Source organism: Penicillium riverlandense, assembly GCF_028828495.1.
Source record: "Penicillium riverlandense strain IBT 135883 chromosome Unknown utg000003l_segment0_segment0, whole genome shotgun sequence".
NCBI classification, from domain to species: domain Eukaryota; kingdom Fungi; phylum Ascomycota; class Eurotiomycetes; order Eurotiales; family Aspergillaceae; genus Penicillium; species Penicillium riverlandense.
Window position 1 is genome coordinate 1,982,908 of NW_026643196.1, and position 17,758 is coordinate 2,000,665.

Here is a 17,758-nt window from a genome sequence, read left to right on the forward strand (position 1 = left end):
CTTGTCCTTGCGTGGGGCTTACCTAAGCCAGGGGGCTCCGGGGGCAGGTGGCTTTTCCGCGTGAAGGACGAAGGCCACACAGACTCGACGATCGCATTCTCTCCCCTATCACCGTCGTGTCCCCTCAAACAAACACTCGAGCCGACACTCTACAAACTCCAGACTGCCCCGGCCGCTGGAGGCCTCACTCTACACAGACCGACCCCGCGGCGCGCTGGATGAATCACAGGGACACTGATACATGACGTCTTTGTTGACACCCACGGTTCGCACTTCCCCAACAAACCAGTACCTGACGACCATCCCCCGATCACATATACCGGACTCGGAGCCAGACCCCGCGACATCGTTCTCGCCCGCGCTCCGTCGGGAGTTTGCGCATCGGTGTGTTTGTCACCGCCTGCGTCCCATTCTTGGATTCTGTGCCAGTCGTTCGGCGGCAGACACCCCCTAGTGTATGGGGTAGCGACACACCATGTCTGGCGGCGGTGGTAATATCAAGGTAGTGGTGCGCGTGCGGCCTTTCAACAGCAGAGGTGAGTACAAAACTGCCCCTCCTCCCCATGGCCTTGCCTGGGACAACTTGGAACTGACCCACGTTCTTCAGAGGTCGAGCGAAACGCACAATGTATCGTGCAGATGAAAGGCGCCCAGACGGTGCTCACAGCACCGGCGGGCGCCGAAGATAAATCACGAAAGGGTGGGAAAGGCGGCGGCGACGGACCCAAGACCTTTGCTTTCGATCGATCATACTGGTCCTTTGATAAGGACGCCCCCAACTATGCCGGTCAAGACAACCTCTTTGACGACCTGGGCATGCCGCTGCTGGACAATGCCTTTGGGGGCTACAACAACTGTATCTTCGCCTACGGTCAAACCGGTTCGGGAAAGTCATACTCGATGATGGGTTATGGCAAGGAGTACGGTGTTATCCCGCGAATTTGCCAGTCCATGTTCGAGCGCATTGTGCAGATCCAGGAGGACAAGAATCTCACTTGCACAGTTGAGGTGTCCTATCTCGAAATCTACAACGAGCGAGTACGCGATCTGCTCAACCCGTCGAACAAGGGCAACTTGAAGGTTCGCGAGCATCCGTCAACCGGCCCGTATGTGGAAGATCTGGCAAAGCTGGTGGTGCGCACTTTCGACGAAATCGAGAATTTGATGGACGAGGGTAATAAGGCCAGAACGGTGGCCGCGACCAACATGAACGAGACTTCCAGTCGATCACACGCCGTTTTTACGCTGACCCTCACCCAAAAACGCCATGACTCGGAGACATCGATGGATACGGAAAAGGTGTCCAAGATCAGCTTGGTCGATTTGGCAGGTTCGGAGAGAGCGAATTCGACCGGTGCTACGGGTGCCCGTTTGAAGGAAGGTGCGGAAATCAATCGTTCGCTGTCGACCCTCGGTCGTGTTATCGCAGCCCTCGCAGATGTCTCTGTCGGCAAGAAGAAAAATGCTTCAAAACAGGTACCGTACCGTGATTCGGTCCTCACATGGCTGCTCAAGGACTCCCTGGGTGGTAATTCAATGACTTCGATGATTGCTGCCATTTCGCCTGCGGACATCAACTATGAGGAAACTCTCAGTACCCTGCGCTATGCCGACTCGGCTAAACGAATCAAGAACCACGCCGTCGTGAACGAGGACCCGAATGCCCGCATGATCAGAGAGCTCAAGGAAGAACTGGCACAACTGAGAGCGAAGCTTGGAGGTGGTGCGGCAGTCGGAGCACCAGGGGCTGTACCTGGCGCACTGCCAACAGAAGAAGTCTACCCACCGGATACGCCACTTGAAAAGCAAATGGTCTCAATTCAACAGGCCGATGGTTCCGTCAAAAAGGTGAGCAAAGCCGAGATTGTCGAACAGCTCAACCAGAGTGAGAAGCTTTACAAAGATCTCAACCAAACATGGGAAGAGAAGCTTCAGAAAACAGAAGAAATCCACAAGGAACGAGAAGCCGCGCTGGAGGAACTGGGTATCAACATTGAAAAGGGCTTCATTGGTCTTAGCGGTCCAAAGAAAATGCCGCACTTGGTCAACTTGAGCGATGACCCCCTGCTGGCCGAATGCTTGGTCTACAACCTCAAGCCGGGAACCACCACGGTTGGACACATGAACCAAGGAAGTAACATCGAGATCCGGCTGAACGGCTCCAAGATCCTGGAGAAACATTGCACTTTCGAGAACTCGGACAATGTCGTGACCATCGTACCCAGCGAAGGCGCTGCCGTGATGGTGAACGGTCTGCGGGTCGACCAGCCCAAACGACTCAAGAGTGGTTTCCGTATCATCCTCGGAGATTTCCACATCTTCCGTTTCAACCACCCTCAAGAGGCCCGCGCTGAGCGAGTGGAGCAGAGCTTGCTGCGGCAGTCCGTCAACGCCAATCAGTTGGGATCGCCGGCACCGAACAAAACACATGATCGGACCGCGAGTAAAGCTGGCTCTGAGATTGATGGAGATTCCAGCAGGGCTGAATCTCCAATGCCATCGCGTGGGGGGCGAGAGTCAGACTGGCTACAAGCTCGCAGAGAAGCAGCCAGTGCCATGCTGGGACCGGATCATATCTCCCACCTGCCCGACGATGAGCTGGACGCTTTGTTCGAGGATGTGCAAAAGGTTCGCGCTGGGCGGCGCGGTCTTCCTGATAATGAAGAAGACTCCGACTCCCTGAGCTCATTTCCGGTGCGAGACAAGTACATGTCCAATGGTACCATCGACAACTTCTCTCTGGACACTGCGATCACTATGCCCGGAACGCCTCGCCAGCGCGAGGACGAAGAAGGGGCGAATGGCGCCACCTTGAATTCGGTTCGTCAAGACATGCAGCGACAGCTGGATCGGCAGAAAGAAGAATACCAGGACAAGCTCAAAAATGCCGAGGCTTCCTCCAACCAAGACCCCTCGGAATTGCGCACCGAAAAGCAGCGTATGGAGGATGCCCTGCGCACCGCCAAGGAGGAGTTTGAAGAACAGTTGAAAAAGCAGCAAGAAGTCTTTGAGTCTCAGATGCGGGACATGGGCAAGCCGATACCTCAGATCCACGAGAACGGGTTTTCCATGCTGAACCCACGCGAAATCGAAATCGCAAAGTCAGTCTTCCGCCACTGGTCGCAGCGCAACTATGTCCGCATGGCCGAGAGGATTTTACAGCATGCGTCAATCTTGAAGGAAGCCCAGGTGATGAGCCAAATCATGGACAAGAACGTCGTCTTTCAATTTGCGATTGTTGACGTTGGACACAACATGGAGTCATCATACGATCTTGTGCTCAACGGGATCTCGGGTGACGAAGATATTGTGCTGGATGAGGCCAAGAAGCCATGCGTGGGCGTCCGTGTCATCGACTATAAACAATCCGTGATTCATTTGTGGTCAATCGAGAAACTCCATCGTCGCGTTCAGTCCATGCGCCAGTTGCACCAGTACATCGACCGCCCAGACTATATCCAGCACTTCAAACTCGAGAACCCATTTTCCGAGCCGTGTTCGCCTCAATATTCTCTCCTCGGCGACGCCGATATCCCGTTAACGGCCGTCTTTGAGACTCGTGTGCAAGACTTCTCTGTTGAAATCACTTCGCCGTACACCCAGAGCGTGGTTGGAATAGTCAGGCTGTCGCTGGAGCCGTCCTCCGCTCAGGCTCCTTCGTCGACTTTGAAGTTCAACGTGGTGATGCGTGATATGGTTGGCTTCGCCGAGTGGGAAGGAACCGATGTTCATGCGCAACTGTTCGTGCCAGGTATCTCCGAGGAAGGCGGCGCAACGACGACTCAGATGATCAATGGTTTCGAGGAGAGTCCGGTGCGATTTGAAAGCGTGCACAGCATGAGCCTTCCCCTTTCAAGTCCACGGACGGCCGCACTAAAGGTCTGCGTGTATGCTCGCGTGACCTCAATGCATCTGGACAAGCTCCTCAGCTGGGATGATATGCGCGACTCGGCAGAGCCCACGTCCCAGCAGCGTACCGCACCCCGGATTGCAGAGTCCGAGTTCTACTCAGAGGAGAGACACGACGTTTTCTCACGACTACAGATCCTTGAGCTCGCGGAATCCGGCGAGTACCTTCCAGTCGAAGTTGTTCAGAGCAATAATCTCGATGACGGGACGTCCCAGCTTCATCAAGGCCTGCAACGTCGCATTTCAATCAACCTCACATATAACTCTACCGAAAGTCTTCCGTGGGACGATATCACCAACTGTCGTGTGGGCTCTGTCCGGCTTCTCGATCCGTGGGGGAAGATTCCTGACCAGGATTTCAATACCCCGGACGTTCCGTTGAAGTTTGTTCAGGAACCGATGGTGAAAGATAACTCCGACGGAACGTCCAATGTCGCCATCGTAGGCCAATGGGACTCGAGCTTACATGGGTCTCTTTTGCTCGACCGAGTGACAGCAGAGAAGTATCGGGTGCAGGTGACGGTCCGCTGGGAGCTTGTCTCGTCCCGTCTGCAGACCCCAGTGATCTTTGAGGCCGACCAGACACTCCAGATCCTTGGACGCACCTATGTACGCCAACAGTCGATGTTCAAGCAGTTTTGGAATGCGACTCGGGTCGTCCACTCGACTACACGCATGTACTCGTTGGTCATCCGTCCCATTTCTGCGAAACGTGCCGCCGACCTATGGCGCATGAACACCCAGAACGACTACGTCAAGGGCGAGGAACTCCTTACGACATGGGCCCCTCGCAAGGTGTCCCTTGTGCGGGATTACATTGGAGCCCGCAAGCGCCGCCTGCGCGCGGCCGAACTGCATGCCGCTCGCGGATCTCTCAGTACAAGCCTAATGACGTCCCCGTCTCCTGCGCGAGGAAGTGGACGGTCGACACCGATGCGCGGCCAAGATTTGAACGAGCGCAAGTCGAAACTTCTCCGAAAATACCTTGATCTCTGGTCGTCCAAGAAGGACCCGACAGAGGCAATTCTCGTGCGAAGCAACATCGAACCCCCCTCCGGCGGAGCAGCTTTTGCGTCGCAATCAAACGGATCGAATGGCACCGCTGTCTCCGACAAAGTATCACTCAAGCCGCGCTTCGTGGCCACCATCCAGACACTTCCGAAGAATCCTTCTGCTCTCAAGACAGGATATGTGCTTACACCGGACGACACCAACAGCGTTTGGGTGCGCCGGTTCGTGGAACTTCGCCGGCCGTATCTCCATGTCTACTCAGTGCCCGAAGGCGACGAGATCAATGCCATCAACCTGCGCAACTCTCGCGTCGACCACGCCCCCGATTTTGCCCGTCTCCTCGACGGCTCCGGTGCTGGAGCGGACCGTTCGCTGTCTGCCAAAGGTCGGCCGAACATCTTCGCCGTATACGGAACCCAGAACACCTACCTCTTCGCAACTCGCACCGAGGCCCAGAAGGTTGAATGGATACTGAAGATCGACGAGAGTTATTTTAGCAGCAATGCGGGCAGTGCAGCCGCCAGCGGTGACGAACGATGAACCTGCATGCCTTCGTTGTTCTGCCTCATGTTTTTGACGATATTACAAGCCTGGAGTTGTGCTGGGCTATTCTTTCGTTTTACACCACTCCCTCTCATTTTCTTTATTTATGACCTATTGCAAAGATACCCCGCCTGGATATATCGATCGCTGTGGCACTCATTTATCTTTTACTTCCTGCACCTATCCCCCCATCTTGTACATAATTTGATCTCTTTGGGATTATAGATTCGGCCGGATGGCAGTTGTGCTTATGGATTGCTTTTTCCACTTTCAGGATGATCATCTCGGTTGCGTCCTCTGGGATGCTAGAATTAGAAATACATCATTGTATACTACGGATTGAATTTCATCGAATTCGGTTAGTTACTCGTACTGTGTTGCGCCTTGAGTCGTGATCCCTGCGTTGCCGTGGAAACAATCGGAGTTGACACCCGCCGCCTCGCGCGGTACAGCTGAGATGAACCAACTCACGCAGGACAATAATTCTCCAATCTCATATGGAGCGAACATTTTCTTCTTGATTGTCTCTCTGGACAGCAGACCTGACATTCCCGGAAACCCACATTCCAGGGACCATTTTAGAAATCGCGACCATGTTCGCGCAACGAAACAATTCATCCTCAGTCCGCTTTATGGTTGCAGGCGCCCTGACATCCCTTTTTGCTCTCACATTCCTCCTCTTCGGCCGTGAACACAGCGACGTGGCCCTCAATTATATCATCAAGACTCCCTCTCACTCTGAGCCTCGACCGCATTGCCAATCATTGCTACATACACCCTTGAAAAACGAGAGCTGGGAATTTATCGTTGAGCGCAATGGAAATAACCACGGCCTTTCAGAGGAGCAATGTCGTGCGGCGTTTCCGAAACTCTTTGTTGAGATCGATAAGTCGGCCTCGCTGAGGACGGAGAATAAAGTCACATTCAAAGACTTGGACTCTCGAAATGTGGAAAATGGGATGGTACGAGGGATTATCGATCGTGGAGAGGTATGTGAACAAGATCAGATGGGCAATAAGGTTACCGGTTCTGATAGTGTCTTTCATGTCTAGCTCTATATCGTCGACTTTGCAGCCATGCCCGTTACAGCGACTCGAGCACACGCCACGTTGAACTCGCTACACCGGGCCCTCATGGCGTTCCCGGAGCGCCATCTGCTGCCCAGCGTCGAGTTCATCTTCACGACAGAGGACTTCGATAACGAGCCAACAGGTCTGGCACCTATCTGGGCATACTCCAAACGCGACTCCGACGACTCTGTGTGGTTGATGCCAGACTTTGGATACTGGGCCTGGCCCGAGGTCCAGATAGGCCCATACCACGAGGTGCGACGACGCATTGCGGCAATTGACGATGGCGAGACGGACGCAGACGGCACGCTTGTTCCCGGCTTACGTTTCCAGGACAAGAAGAAGCAGGTCGTCTGGCGCGGAAGCCTGGCAACAAACCCGCCGGTGCGCGGGAAGCTGCTAAAATCCTCGCTGGGCCGTAGCTGGGCCAGCGTGCGCGTTATCGACTGGGACGACGAGAACGATCTCCGTTACAACCTCTTGCCCATCGAGGACCACTGCCGCTACATGTTCCTCGCCCATACCGAGGGCCGCAGCTTCTCCGGCCGGGGCAAGTACCTGCTGAACTGTCGCTCCGTGGTTATCTCGCACCCGCTCGAATGGCGTGAGGCGCATCATGCTGCGCTGGTGTCATCTGGCCCGGACGCGAACTACGTCGAGGTGGACCGTGACTTTGCGGATCTACCGCATAAGATTGATTACCTGATCGATCACCCGGAGGTTGCGGAGCGTATAGCTAACAATGCTGTGCGTACTTTCCGTGACCGCTATCTCACCCCTGCTGCGGAGTCGTGCTACTGGCGCCATCTGATCCGGCAGTATGCTTCAGTATGTGATTTCGAGCCAGTGCTTTTTTCGACAGATCGCGATGGCAAAAAACAGCCTCGTGGCGTGCCGTTTGAGGTGTGGCTGCTTAGGCGATGATGTGCGTTATGGTATGTTACTGGGTTTGTACAGGATTGCATATTGGCGTTTTGTTTACTGGGCGTTGGAAGATTTTGTTCATAGTTTCGCTATACCTCCATGTACATTCACCCATACGAGGTATGGTAGCATCTCATTTTGCTTTCTTGCGTTGAACCCCCTATTGAATGACTTGTAGCAGTAGATCAAATGATCAAAGCTTGCTTTTCTGCAACGCCATGGCCATATTTGCCTCGCCACTTTTGCTGCCTAAGGGTCGATCCCTACCCTGCATGTAACCAAAGCTTTCACCAACGGGATGGCCTGATATTGTAACGATGCAACTGCCATGCGGGGTACAAGAAAGTAGTCTCCTGCCGTTGCGACGGCGCTTCAACTCAGAATATTTACATTTTCCCGCGCGGTCGTCGAGAGAAGCTGTTGGTATTATATGAACATCTTCGGTCCACATAGTACTGTTGACAAAAAGGGGTGAAAGGGGCGAATCCTTCGAGGCTGAATAGTGTACAGTAGTACTCCATAGCCTGCCCGACAGTCGTATTCTTAGACCGAACATGGATCCTGTAGATCTCGGGAGGGTTGTGGGGAAGCTAGAGCCGCGATACGACTCCCCGCTCGTTTCCGGATCACTTGCCCCAAGGAGAAAGCGGTAGCCGCGTTGTTTTGCGAGGTCACCTTCTTAGGGGTGTTTATTTTCTGACCGATACGACGATAGCATTCTGGCTTCTCTAGTGATGGCTTTGTGTTGCCCATTGGATTGTTGTTGGCCATGTGCTTGACTGCTGGGGACATGTCACTTCTGTTAGGACAGCCATCTGCCATGCACGACGGTGGCGGTTGAATAATGTCTCGACGATCAACGGCATTTCAAGGACGTCGGGGGGCCTGCTTTCTGCCTTGAAAGGTTGTTCTCGCAGCCTAGCGACATTTGCTAATTTCCATTGCAAGTCCTTGCTTGACTGTCTTGGGGCCATGTCTCTGACAGCCGGCAACAACACGACCTACCCGCATTCGGTCTCTCCGCGCATTCCAAAGAAATAAACCCTCCGGCCGCAGAGTTGACATCCCCACAGCTTGCATGTGCACAGTCAGTGTGAAGCGCAGCTACTGTGGGCCAGTTGCCGTCTCGCATTTGCATTCAGCATTCGATGTTTCCACCCTGTGGGCTGAGGAATTACCCAGCCCTACGCTGAAGCCAATTCAGGTCTAGTCATGGAGCAACAGGAAAGAAAATAAACACCGGAATAATACATAAATACACCCAAACCTAATAGACATATGGTTCCGGAACGGACTGTTAGTTATGACCACAAATTACCAACAAAGGATGCCTTCCGTACGCCCTCAACTACCAGACCCCGCCCATGCACGAATCTGCCTACAACGATGCGTGGTTCAAATAAACTGTAGCTATATTCAGAGGAGTTCAAGTAAAACTTTGCGCTTTTATCGTCGCGCAGCCTGTCAGAACCCACCTAGCGGAATCTCGTACATATCAGGTTTCATCAGCTGCATCTATTTCGGACGGAGTGCAGATCATCTTGGCCTCCTCCCCGCCCGCCGAGGTAGATCCTAGTAATGCGAGCTTAGGATGCGACATAGCGCACTTCCTGCTTCTCCGCATTATTAGCCTTGGAATTTGTATATAAGCCCTCACCTTTCCTCCCTCTTTTTTGGCTACATCCAGGCGCCGATACCCAGCCCTGAACTGTCTGCCATATAGGAGGAATATCAAGCAATAATGCGGTCCTTCACATCACCATTGGCATGGACTACCCTTGCCCTGGCTTTCTCCCCGGCTGCCCTCTCGGGGCCAGTCAAGAGAACCAATGGGCCATGGATGGCTATTGACTCCGACTTCCCGGACCCGAGCTTCCTCAAGGCCGCCGACGGTGTCTGGTATGCCTTTGGCACAAACGGTAATGGCAAACGCATCCAAGTTGCCAACTCGACAGACTTTGTCACATGGACGCTGCTGGATATTGAGGCGCTGCCGACAGTAGCGAGTTGGGAGCTTGACGAAGAGCACTGGGCTCCGGACGTGATTCTGCGCGTGAGTCCTTTTCCCCTCGAAAGCATGAGCCAGAATAAAGTTCTAATATAGTTCTAGGATGACGGAAAATATGTCATGTACTATTCAGGCGATGCCGCATCCGATTCACCACACCACTGCGTCGGCACAGCAATCGCCGACACCCCAACAGGGCCCTACGTGCCCAGCGACACGCCGCTCTCATGCCTCCTGGACCAGGGTGGATCGATCGACCCTTCCGGATTCCTGGACTCAACTGGATCCCGATATGTGGTGTTCAAGGTAGACGGCAACAGCATCGGACATGGCGGCGACTGCAACAACATGGTGGATCCCATCGTCCCGACACCCATTATGCTCCAGGAAGTCGCGGCCGACGGCGTCACACCTGTGGGCGATGCAGTGCAGATTTTCGACCGCGACGCGGACGACGGACCGCTTGTCGAAGCACCCAACCTCATACTCCAGGGCGGTACTTATTTCCTTTTCTACTCCTCGTACTGCTTTACGGATCCGCAGTATAGCGTGAAATATGCGACTGCTCCCTCTATTACTGGGCCTTACACTCGGAGTGGCGTTCAGTTGGTCCAGACTGGCACGTATGGGCTTACCTCGCCTGGCGGTGGGACTGTCTGTGGATGTGGCCAGGAGATGCTGTTCCATGGTTTCTGTGGAGATGTCGCCGCTCAGGATGAGAGGTGTATGTATGCCGCGAACATTGTCATTGATGGCACGAACATTACCCTTGCTTGATTGTGGTCAAGCTTTCGATGTTTATATTTTTGGAAATATTTGCATGGCCTGGGTCTATCCCGTCTAATAGAGTTAGTTATTTATAATAATCTTTGGCACAGACTTCCAGGATGTGTAGACTCTGATATCTTGGCCTCCCGAGTTAGGGTTTGGCGGGAGAACGTGACTCGTACCGCTGAAGCATTGAAAGATCGGAACTCCTGCAACAAGATCCCCTACAATTATCATGTTCTTGCATAATTCGTGCATGTTGATCTGATCTTATTATACTTGAAATGACAGAAATCAGAGAGCAACTGCAAACAAAAACCATTTTTTGGGTATCTATATCGTGACTAAAATGTCATAAACATCTACACCGAATTTTCCTCCCGGGCGCGCCTTTTCTCCCGGACAGTCTGCACCCAGGCCTCAGCACCCGAAATTGCCTCATCAGGCATACCTTTATGATTAAGAAGATACCCCTGAATCTCAGCGGCGGTGAACTCGCCGGTGGGAACGATGGAGGCAAATTCCGACGCCAGGACGCTGATGCGAACGCGCAGGGATTCGAGACGTCGCTGGAGTTCCCTGTTTGCCCTTTCTTTTTGTTTTTCTTTATCTCTGTCATTAAGCTCCTTTTTGGGCTCTGGTCTCTCCACCACCACTGTGTCACCCGAGGTTGACGCAGACTTCGTTGAGCTATTACTCAGACGTCGGGCCGGAGACATGCGTGAAAGATCACGCTCCATGGTTATGTAGATAGACCTGAAGAGCTCTTCAATATCGGCGCGGCTAGTGAAGCCAAAGGCAATGCTCATGTCAACTCGACCTGGCCGCAGTAGCGCTGCATCCAGCTTGTCTTCATGGTTGGTGGTCATGACCAGAATCCGGCCTTCGCTGGCAGCGACACCGTCGATGACGTTCAACAGGCCGGAGAGTGTAATGCCATCCTTTTCAGCCTCGTCAGGGGAAATTTCTGGGTTGATCAATTCATCAGGAGGCCGTTGTTGCGCGATAGTTGGATCGTCGGCGTTGGAGGAGTCTTTGGTGGTAGCCGTCTTGCCCCGGCTGTGGGTGATTCCGGCGGTATCGACATCCTCCAGGAGGACAATACACCGCCGCGGCAGTTCCGCAAACAAGGACATCAAGCTGTCTTCGTCGAGGGCTCTGGAGTTCAAGTTGAGAAGATAGAGCCTCAAACCCAACAGGCCCGCCGCAGCAAAGCAGAGACTCGTCTTCCCTGTGCCGGGGGGACCATGGAGAAGATATCCGCGGCGATAGGGGATACCGCGGTTTGAATACCAGCGGCGAGTACGGGGATGCAGGTATTCCTTGATGTCATCGATGAATCCCTGTTTCTGCTCCTGGTCCAAAACAACCGTGGACAGCGGGCGCGGCGCGCGTGCCATGCACCGGATCCAGTTGAACGAGCTGCCAGAGTTATACCGCTGGCCGCGGTAGATGATGGTGCGGTTACCGTCGCGCTCGACGTAGGCTTGCTGTGCGTCGGCGAGCATCTTTTTAAGCACCGTAGGGTTGCGGCCTAGGCACGATAGATAGACCTTCTCGTTATTCAACACCCACCGTGTGGTCTCGGACTGGTGTCTCCGCTCGAGCATGATCGGCTGGCCCTGGTACCAGAAGATATGCCGGCCCTGCGCCGGAGTAAAGCGAAGCTGCTTGTACTTATCCCGACTGATGACTTTGGCCCAGTAGTCGTCGAACGATTGAGAAGAAGACGATGGTCGAGAGTCATCATCTTCGTCGTCTGAGAATTTATCACCGAACCCATCGTCTTCGTCGTCCTCGTCGTCGCTGTCGTAGTAGCCGCTCATTTTCACCCCGGCTACGAACCGGTTCGTTCGCTTCATGTGCGGCTGCCGCGACATCCAGTACATGAAGTACATGAAGATCTCATCGTCGAGCCGGATCTCGGCCGTTGACACGAGGTACTCCTTGAACAGACCCGTGAGCTGATTGATGCTGTAGCGGATCGATGCGCCGAAGACGGCAAGTCCGACCATTATTTGGAGGTAGAAGGAAAGGTCGAGCTGGAGGTAGGATAGAAAAAATCGGGCAATGAGAGTGTATCCCGGTACCAGCGCTTCAAGCATGGCCGTGTCCGGGGAGAAGGGCTGGGCCCCCGGACTTGTCTGGGTGTGGTTGTAGGCCATGATGGCGTGTGGCAGTGGGAGATGAGAGGTATGAAGAAGTAACAACTCTATCTCTCTGGAAGAGAAAAGAGAGAGAGAGAATGTACAAGGCCTTTTCCGTTTGTCTATCCAGCCCTAGAAGATATTATGAATGAATAGCGGGAGAAATCTCCTGTGAATGAAGTAAAGGGAAAAAAAGAAAATGAGATTCTTTTATATCTGTTACTGGAGCCTCCAATTTTCATTCTTCATCCCACTTTTCAGCCTCATCTTCATTTTCGCAGCTTGGTCTTTGTTGCCTGTTCTGGTGCCCGCTGGTTGACTAACTCGCAGTAGGACAAATAGGCGGGCGATGCACCGCCACGTAGGCCTTGAGTCATTGCCGCAGTTGCAGGACGCCGGGATTCATTTATAGGTCCATAGGATTCAAAAGATGGGGTCGAGAACATCCTGATTCGGATAGGGGAGGGCGCCCACTTTTTCCCCCTATAGTGAGGCTGATTCAACCTATCCCCCGTCCGCATCACCCCCATGGGATATAGGCTTGATCACTTCCTATCCCAAAAATCACCTCTTCGGCTAGGAATCTCGGCCTGAAGATCAATCTCCCTATAGAATGGCCATCGCTCTATAACATACTAACAATTCCGCCCCGCCGCTCAACGATCGGTAATAGCATCGTACTTAAGACCTCGTCTAATGCCATCGTGATCCCGCCCCACTTTTTCTACTGCCCTTGAGTGGATCGCCTTAATGGTACCTCCCACGATGCCCCGCCCCCCATGAGATAGGACTTTGACATCTCTCATTCACTTGAACCAAAATGCCACCACTATCCAAACCCGAACTGGAATTTACACCCATACTCAACAGTAACGGTGTTTTTTCGTCCAAGATAACATCGATCTCTAATACCGACGGTAGCTTCACCAGTTACAAGACCTACACCCTATCCTTGGACCCTACCACTGGCGATAAAACAGTCTACAAAGAACACGCTCCTGGTAGCGTCTGGGGTGGAAACCCTAGCGATAACTTCGACAAAGACACTGTCTGTGCGCATGACTATTGGGAGGAATGCTACATTATAGAGGGGAGATTATATGATGTGGGTAAAAAGCGGTGGATGGAAGCTGGTAGCTATTGCTGCAGACCACCGGGAATGTTACACGGACCATTCAAGGCGGATGAAAAGGTGGGGTGCAGGGAGATATGTATGGCGAGATACGAGCAGAAGTAGTTAATCACTAGGATTAAAGGGTACCTGTTTTGTCCTGGAGACACCTGGCAAGTCCAGCCTTCCTAAAACTGTAAACCAAAGATGACTTGAAAGAAATATAAGTTTAATATTATTCGGTAAATATAGTAGGCTAGTTCGTTGTAGAGAATCAAGGCTCATTATCCAATTCAAGAGTCGGTGCGTTGGATGCGATGGGCAAAAACATGACTCTCCCTCGGGGAATCGAACCCCGGTCTCCCGCGCTTATCGGTGTTAATGACAAGCGGAAATCATGACCACTAGACCAAGGAAGATGAGCTGGCCGAGTTACTGCTCGGCCACTTGGTGCTGGATGAGGCTGAAGAGATGGCCAATCGATCTCCGTGTGTTGCGGTGACTTAATGGAAGCAAACACCGCTACTCTGGATTTGAACATGTCCTCCTTATGATAAACGATTATGCTATATGCAGGGTGGGTATCTAGTAAATTACAAAATAGAAACAACAGATCGCAAGCCACCGCACCAGCCACAGGCCTGGCGCAGTCCATCAGCTCAGCCGGACGAATCCTTCCCCTTTCCGGAGATCGCATCACCGGCGGAAGAGAGCAAGTTGCCGGCCCAATCTTTGAACTTCTCGACTTTGCCCCAGAGGGTCCCCCACCACGTCGGACCTTTCTCATCATCACTGCCCGGATCTGTAGCGGGAGGCGATTCGGACGCGCCCGGGTTTGAAGCCCGTGTAGGCTGCGGCGTAGGCGCAGGTCCAGCCGTAGTCGAAACCTCGGCCGGTGGGTCAGCTGGTTGCTCAACTGCTGGGGCATTCTCATCCGAATGCAAGCCCACCGGCTTGAATGGGAGGCGCAGTGTGCCGTTGTTCGGTAGGGGATCGATTCCTAGCGAGTCGCAGAGGATGTTGTACACCTCAGTGTTTTCTGGACAGATCAGTTGGATGGCTACTAGTCAAGAATTGCAATACGATACTCACGGAACGCTTCGAGCCGGCTGTTGGGAGCATGAGGGAAAGCAGGGCCATGTGCGATGAAGATCGCACGCATCAATGGGTGCTCGTGGTCATACCCATGAATGCCTTTCGGGTGGTAGACTTCGCCCGTCTCCAGGGCTTTCTTTGCGTCAAACTCGGGCCGCTCAACGATTGCCCAGCCGGTCTTGGGAATCACCCACAACGGGGCGATGCGGTCGTTGTTCGAGAAGTGGTAACGCTCAGGCATGGTTTGCCGGGTGTAAATCTCCATCGCGTGCGAATAGTCTTCCTTTACCTTATCGAGCTGGTCCTGAAGGAGTTGAAGGTCTTCGGGCCGCTTGGGACGTAGTCCGCGCGATGGCCACCCGTCGGTATGCTCGACCAAATCCATATCAATCAGGTCATCTAGCTGGACCAGCCGCTCGTTGGATGTGGTGGCCATGCCGTGATCAGATACAATGACCAGGTTGACCACATCCGTCAGGTTGCGACCTTTCAGACCTGCCACGAGCTCGGCTATCAGGCCATCCGCCTCCGCGATCGTGTCGCGGATTTCCGTACTGTTGGGACCGTAGTTGTGCCCATCCCGGTCAACATTGGGCACATACGCTGCGATAAACTGTGGCCGTTCAGGCACCATGTCCGATTCATTCTCCGGGCCAGGGAGATCGAGCAACTCCAGAATGCGGTCGACCTTGCGGAACAATGCCTCGGACCCATTGTACTTGTCCAGATAAGTTGGCTCCTCGTCCATGATGTGCGCTTCGGATCCCGGCCACATGTGGATAGCGCTCCTGACCCCCTGCTCTTCAGCCGTCACCCACAGTGGTTCTGCATTCCACCACTTGGGCTGCATGCTGACGGACGAGTCCGTGTAGTAGAACTCCTCCTGCAGCGCCGGGTCATAAAAGCTGTTTCCCACAATTCCATGGCTTTCCGGGTATAGTCCAGTCACGAGTGTAAAGTGGTTCGGGAATGTCACACTGGGGAAGCTGGGGAGCATGTACTGGGGGGAGACGCCGCCTGCGACGAGAGAGTTCAGGGCCGGGGTCAGGCCGCGATCGAGGAAGTCGGCTCGGAAGCCATCCAGCGAGATGAGGATGGTGGTGGGAGCGAAGAGTGCGGTCCCGTTGGAGAGCAGCGGTTGAGGATGGGCGAGTGCGGCGCGGAAGTTGCTGGAGGCTTTGTAGGCACCGAGTATGAGGATCAGGAAGAGGATGAAGACGAGAGCGAAGATTAGAAGGCATTTGCGCCAGGATATTCGAGGTAGCTAGATCATTGGGGGATCAGGTCAGCCAGACAACAAGCCCCGAACACCGAGTCGACTTACCGGTTCGTCATATGTGTATCCATCCTCCTCGTCCAAATCAAAGGAGGACCCGCTCAGGAAGGATTCTTCATCGCCAAAGCCCTCCTCCATCTCATACATCAGCTCCCCATCCTCACTGACCCGTTCCCGATGCGGGACGCGGGCCTCTCCTCGCCGGCGCTTGGTCTTCTTGCCGATCCGGACGCTGCTGCCGTTTGGACTGAAAATCCTGCGAATGGAAGGCCGCCGAGTTAACAGCTTCTCTCGCTCATCTTCATCGTCTAGGACGGCGCGGTCGTGCTCGGCGAGTTCGAGGGTACTGCGCTTGCGGGCCAAGAAGTCATCGTCGTCGGAGTCGGAGTCCTGGACGGAGGGCGACCGCAATGAAGTGTTGTCTGCGTCGTAGTTGGCGGAGAGAAGTGAAGGACTGTACAGCTCAGATTGGAGAGGCATCTGGCCGGAGTGCGCTTTGCGCAGGTGGAGGGAAGAGTGTCCAGGAGGAACGAAGGGGCGAAGGCGAACCCGAAGGTGAACCCCGGATCATCTGCGAAGTCAACTAAACACTGTGGTAACTAGTTGGGTCAATTAGGCAACTATCTACACAGAGACAGTCCTGTTTATTTTGATTCTTCTTATTGATCCAACGTTTTGATTATGGTTCTATCCAATTCATAAAACCCCTTGTCCCGACCGAACTTTCGGCCAACATACTGAGTAACTAGGAACTAACTGGCTTGGAAGGTGACGATACACTCCCTGGCGGCATACTGCAATTCGCATCCCCTATCCTTGATCAAACCCGTAAATAATCCTGTCGCATTGAGCATCTAATGCCTCCACTAGGGCACCACAAACTACCAACGCAGAACTATACCGTGTGAGCTACTCGCGGCAGTATACCGAAGCGGAGCATGACGACCGAAGATCATACGTTCACAATTCTGCTTCCCCAACATCTCTGAGAACGGAGATCAACAACACTCCGCCACTGACGTTTCATCTGAATACCCTCCACATTCTGCAGGCAATGTGTCAATGGCATTCTTTCCTTTCTCTCAACTGCACATGGCAGGCAGATCGATGATCCTCGATCTGGGGGCGCCATGGACATTCCTTGCGGATGACAGCCTGGAGTTACAGAGGCTCGATGCTGGTGTCGTGTGCTCTCCCAAGATCCTACACGAGCGACCGGATGCAGTTGGACGGCGATAGCTCCCCAAAGTGGTGGCCAGGCACCTCCAATGATGGGCTCCCGAGAGGCTCACGTATCGGCCGGACGATGGACTCCCGATGGCTCAGCCTCTCGGCCCCGATGCCCGCCATGGATCTAATAATAATAGCAATCTACTTTGGACCCTACCATATCTGCGCAGTGGAGCAGTCAGATGACCTTCCCCAGGACCATTCGATCGAAGCCTCATACCCTTGGGTCTGACGCTGAGGTTCTCTTCCCTGAGCCAGCTCCATCCATTGTCTCCCAACAAGTTCATCCACTTGACCCACTGAGTGTTTCTCTGCAAACAGCTCAAAGCCATTGTCCACGGTGCCTGGAATTCCTCGTTGGCGCCGTCACTTGGGCTCTTCCGCTTTCGATACTTTCCTATTTGGGACATCACGTGACCACAAACATGCTGTCTCAATCGGTCTCAGTCGTCCAGTTGATGCTAGAGAGATCCACGGTTGCACCAACTCGGCCGGGGTCCGGAGTAACATTGGCTCCCCGGATGCGGAAACTGGCAGCTCCAGCTCGTCTCCACCGGGCCCTGCAGGTTCGTCGATGGTACCAGAGGTACGGCTAATCTGGTTGAGGAACATGGAAGGAAATAAAATTTTTCTTCTGCCATGTCATCACGATCTGACGGGTCCGGA

General features: G+C 53.6%; 6 protein-coding genes across 6 annotated transcripts; 4 read left to right on the plus strand and 2 right to left on the minus strand.

Moving 5' to 3' along the window:
• Positions 1–475: 475 nt before the first annotated feature.
• On the plus strand, positions 476–5,460 carry N7474_004454 (kinesin-3 motor protein uncA; the record flags this gene model as incomplete). The annotated part of the gene is made up of 2 exons (XM_057195869.1): positions 476–536; positions 608–5,460. The coding sequence occupies 2 exons, from the start codon at positions 476–478 to the stop codon at positions 5,458–5,460; spliced, it is 4,914 nt and encodes a 1,637-aa protein (XP_057053265.1).
• Positions 5,461–6,056: 596 nt separating this feature from the next.
• On the plus strand, positions 6,057–7,457 carry N7474_004455 (uncharacterized protein; the record flags this gene model as incomplete). The annotated part of the gene is made up of 2 exons (XM_057195870.1): positions 6,057–6,452; positions 6,516–7,457. 2 exons carry the CDS (start codon positions 6,057–6,059, stop codon positions 7,455–7,457), a joined length of 1,338 nt encoding a protein of 445 aa, XP_057053266.1.
• A 1,741-nt stretch (positions 7,458–9,198) lies between these two features.
• On the plus strand, positions 9,199–10,242 carry N7474_004456 (glycoside hydrolase family 43 protein; the record flags this gene model as incomplete). Its single annotated transcript, XM_057195871.1, has 2 exons — positions 9,199–9,510; positions 9,568–10,242. 2 exons carry the CDS (start codon positions 9,199–9,201, stop codon positions 10,240–10,242), a joined length of 987 nt encoding a protein of 328 aa, XP_057053267.1.
• A 353-nt stretch (positions 10,243–10,595) lies between these two features.
• N7474_004457 (BCS1 and AAA domain-containing protein) lies at positions 10,596–12,398 on the minus strand (the record flags this gene model as incomplete). The annotated part of the gene is made up of 1 exon (XM_057195872.1): positions 10,596–12,398. One exon carries the CDS (start codon positions 12,396–12,398, stop codon positions 10,596–10,598), a length of 1,803 nt encoding a protein of 600 aa, XP_057053268.1.
• An 802-nt stretch (positions 12,399–13,200) lies between these two features.
• Positions 13,201–13,998, plus strand: N7474_004458 (uncharacterized protein; the record flags this gene model as incomplete). Its single annotated transcript, XM_057195873.1, has 2 exons — positions 13,201–13,428; positions 13,900–13,998. The coding sequence occupies 2 exons, from the start codon at positions 13,201–13,203 to the stop codon at positions 13,996–13,998; spliced, it is 327 nt and encodes a 108-aa protein (XP_057053269.1).
• Positions 13,999–14,150: 152 nt separating this feature from the next.
• Positions 14,151–16,342, minus strand: N7474_004459 (nucleotide pyrophosphatase/phosphodiesterase family protein; the record flags this gene model as incomplete). Its single annotated transcript, XM_057195874.1, has 3 exons — positions 14,151–14,530; positions 14,584–15,850; positions 15,911–16,342. The coding sequence occupies 3 exons, from the start codon at positions 16,340–16,342 to the stop codon at positions 14,151–14,153; spliced, it is 2,079 nt and encodes a 692-aa protein (XP_057053270.1).
• Positions 16,343–17,758: the final 1,416 nt, after the last annotated feature.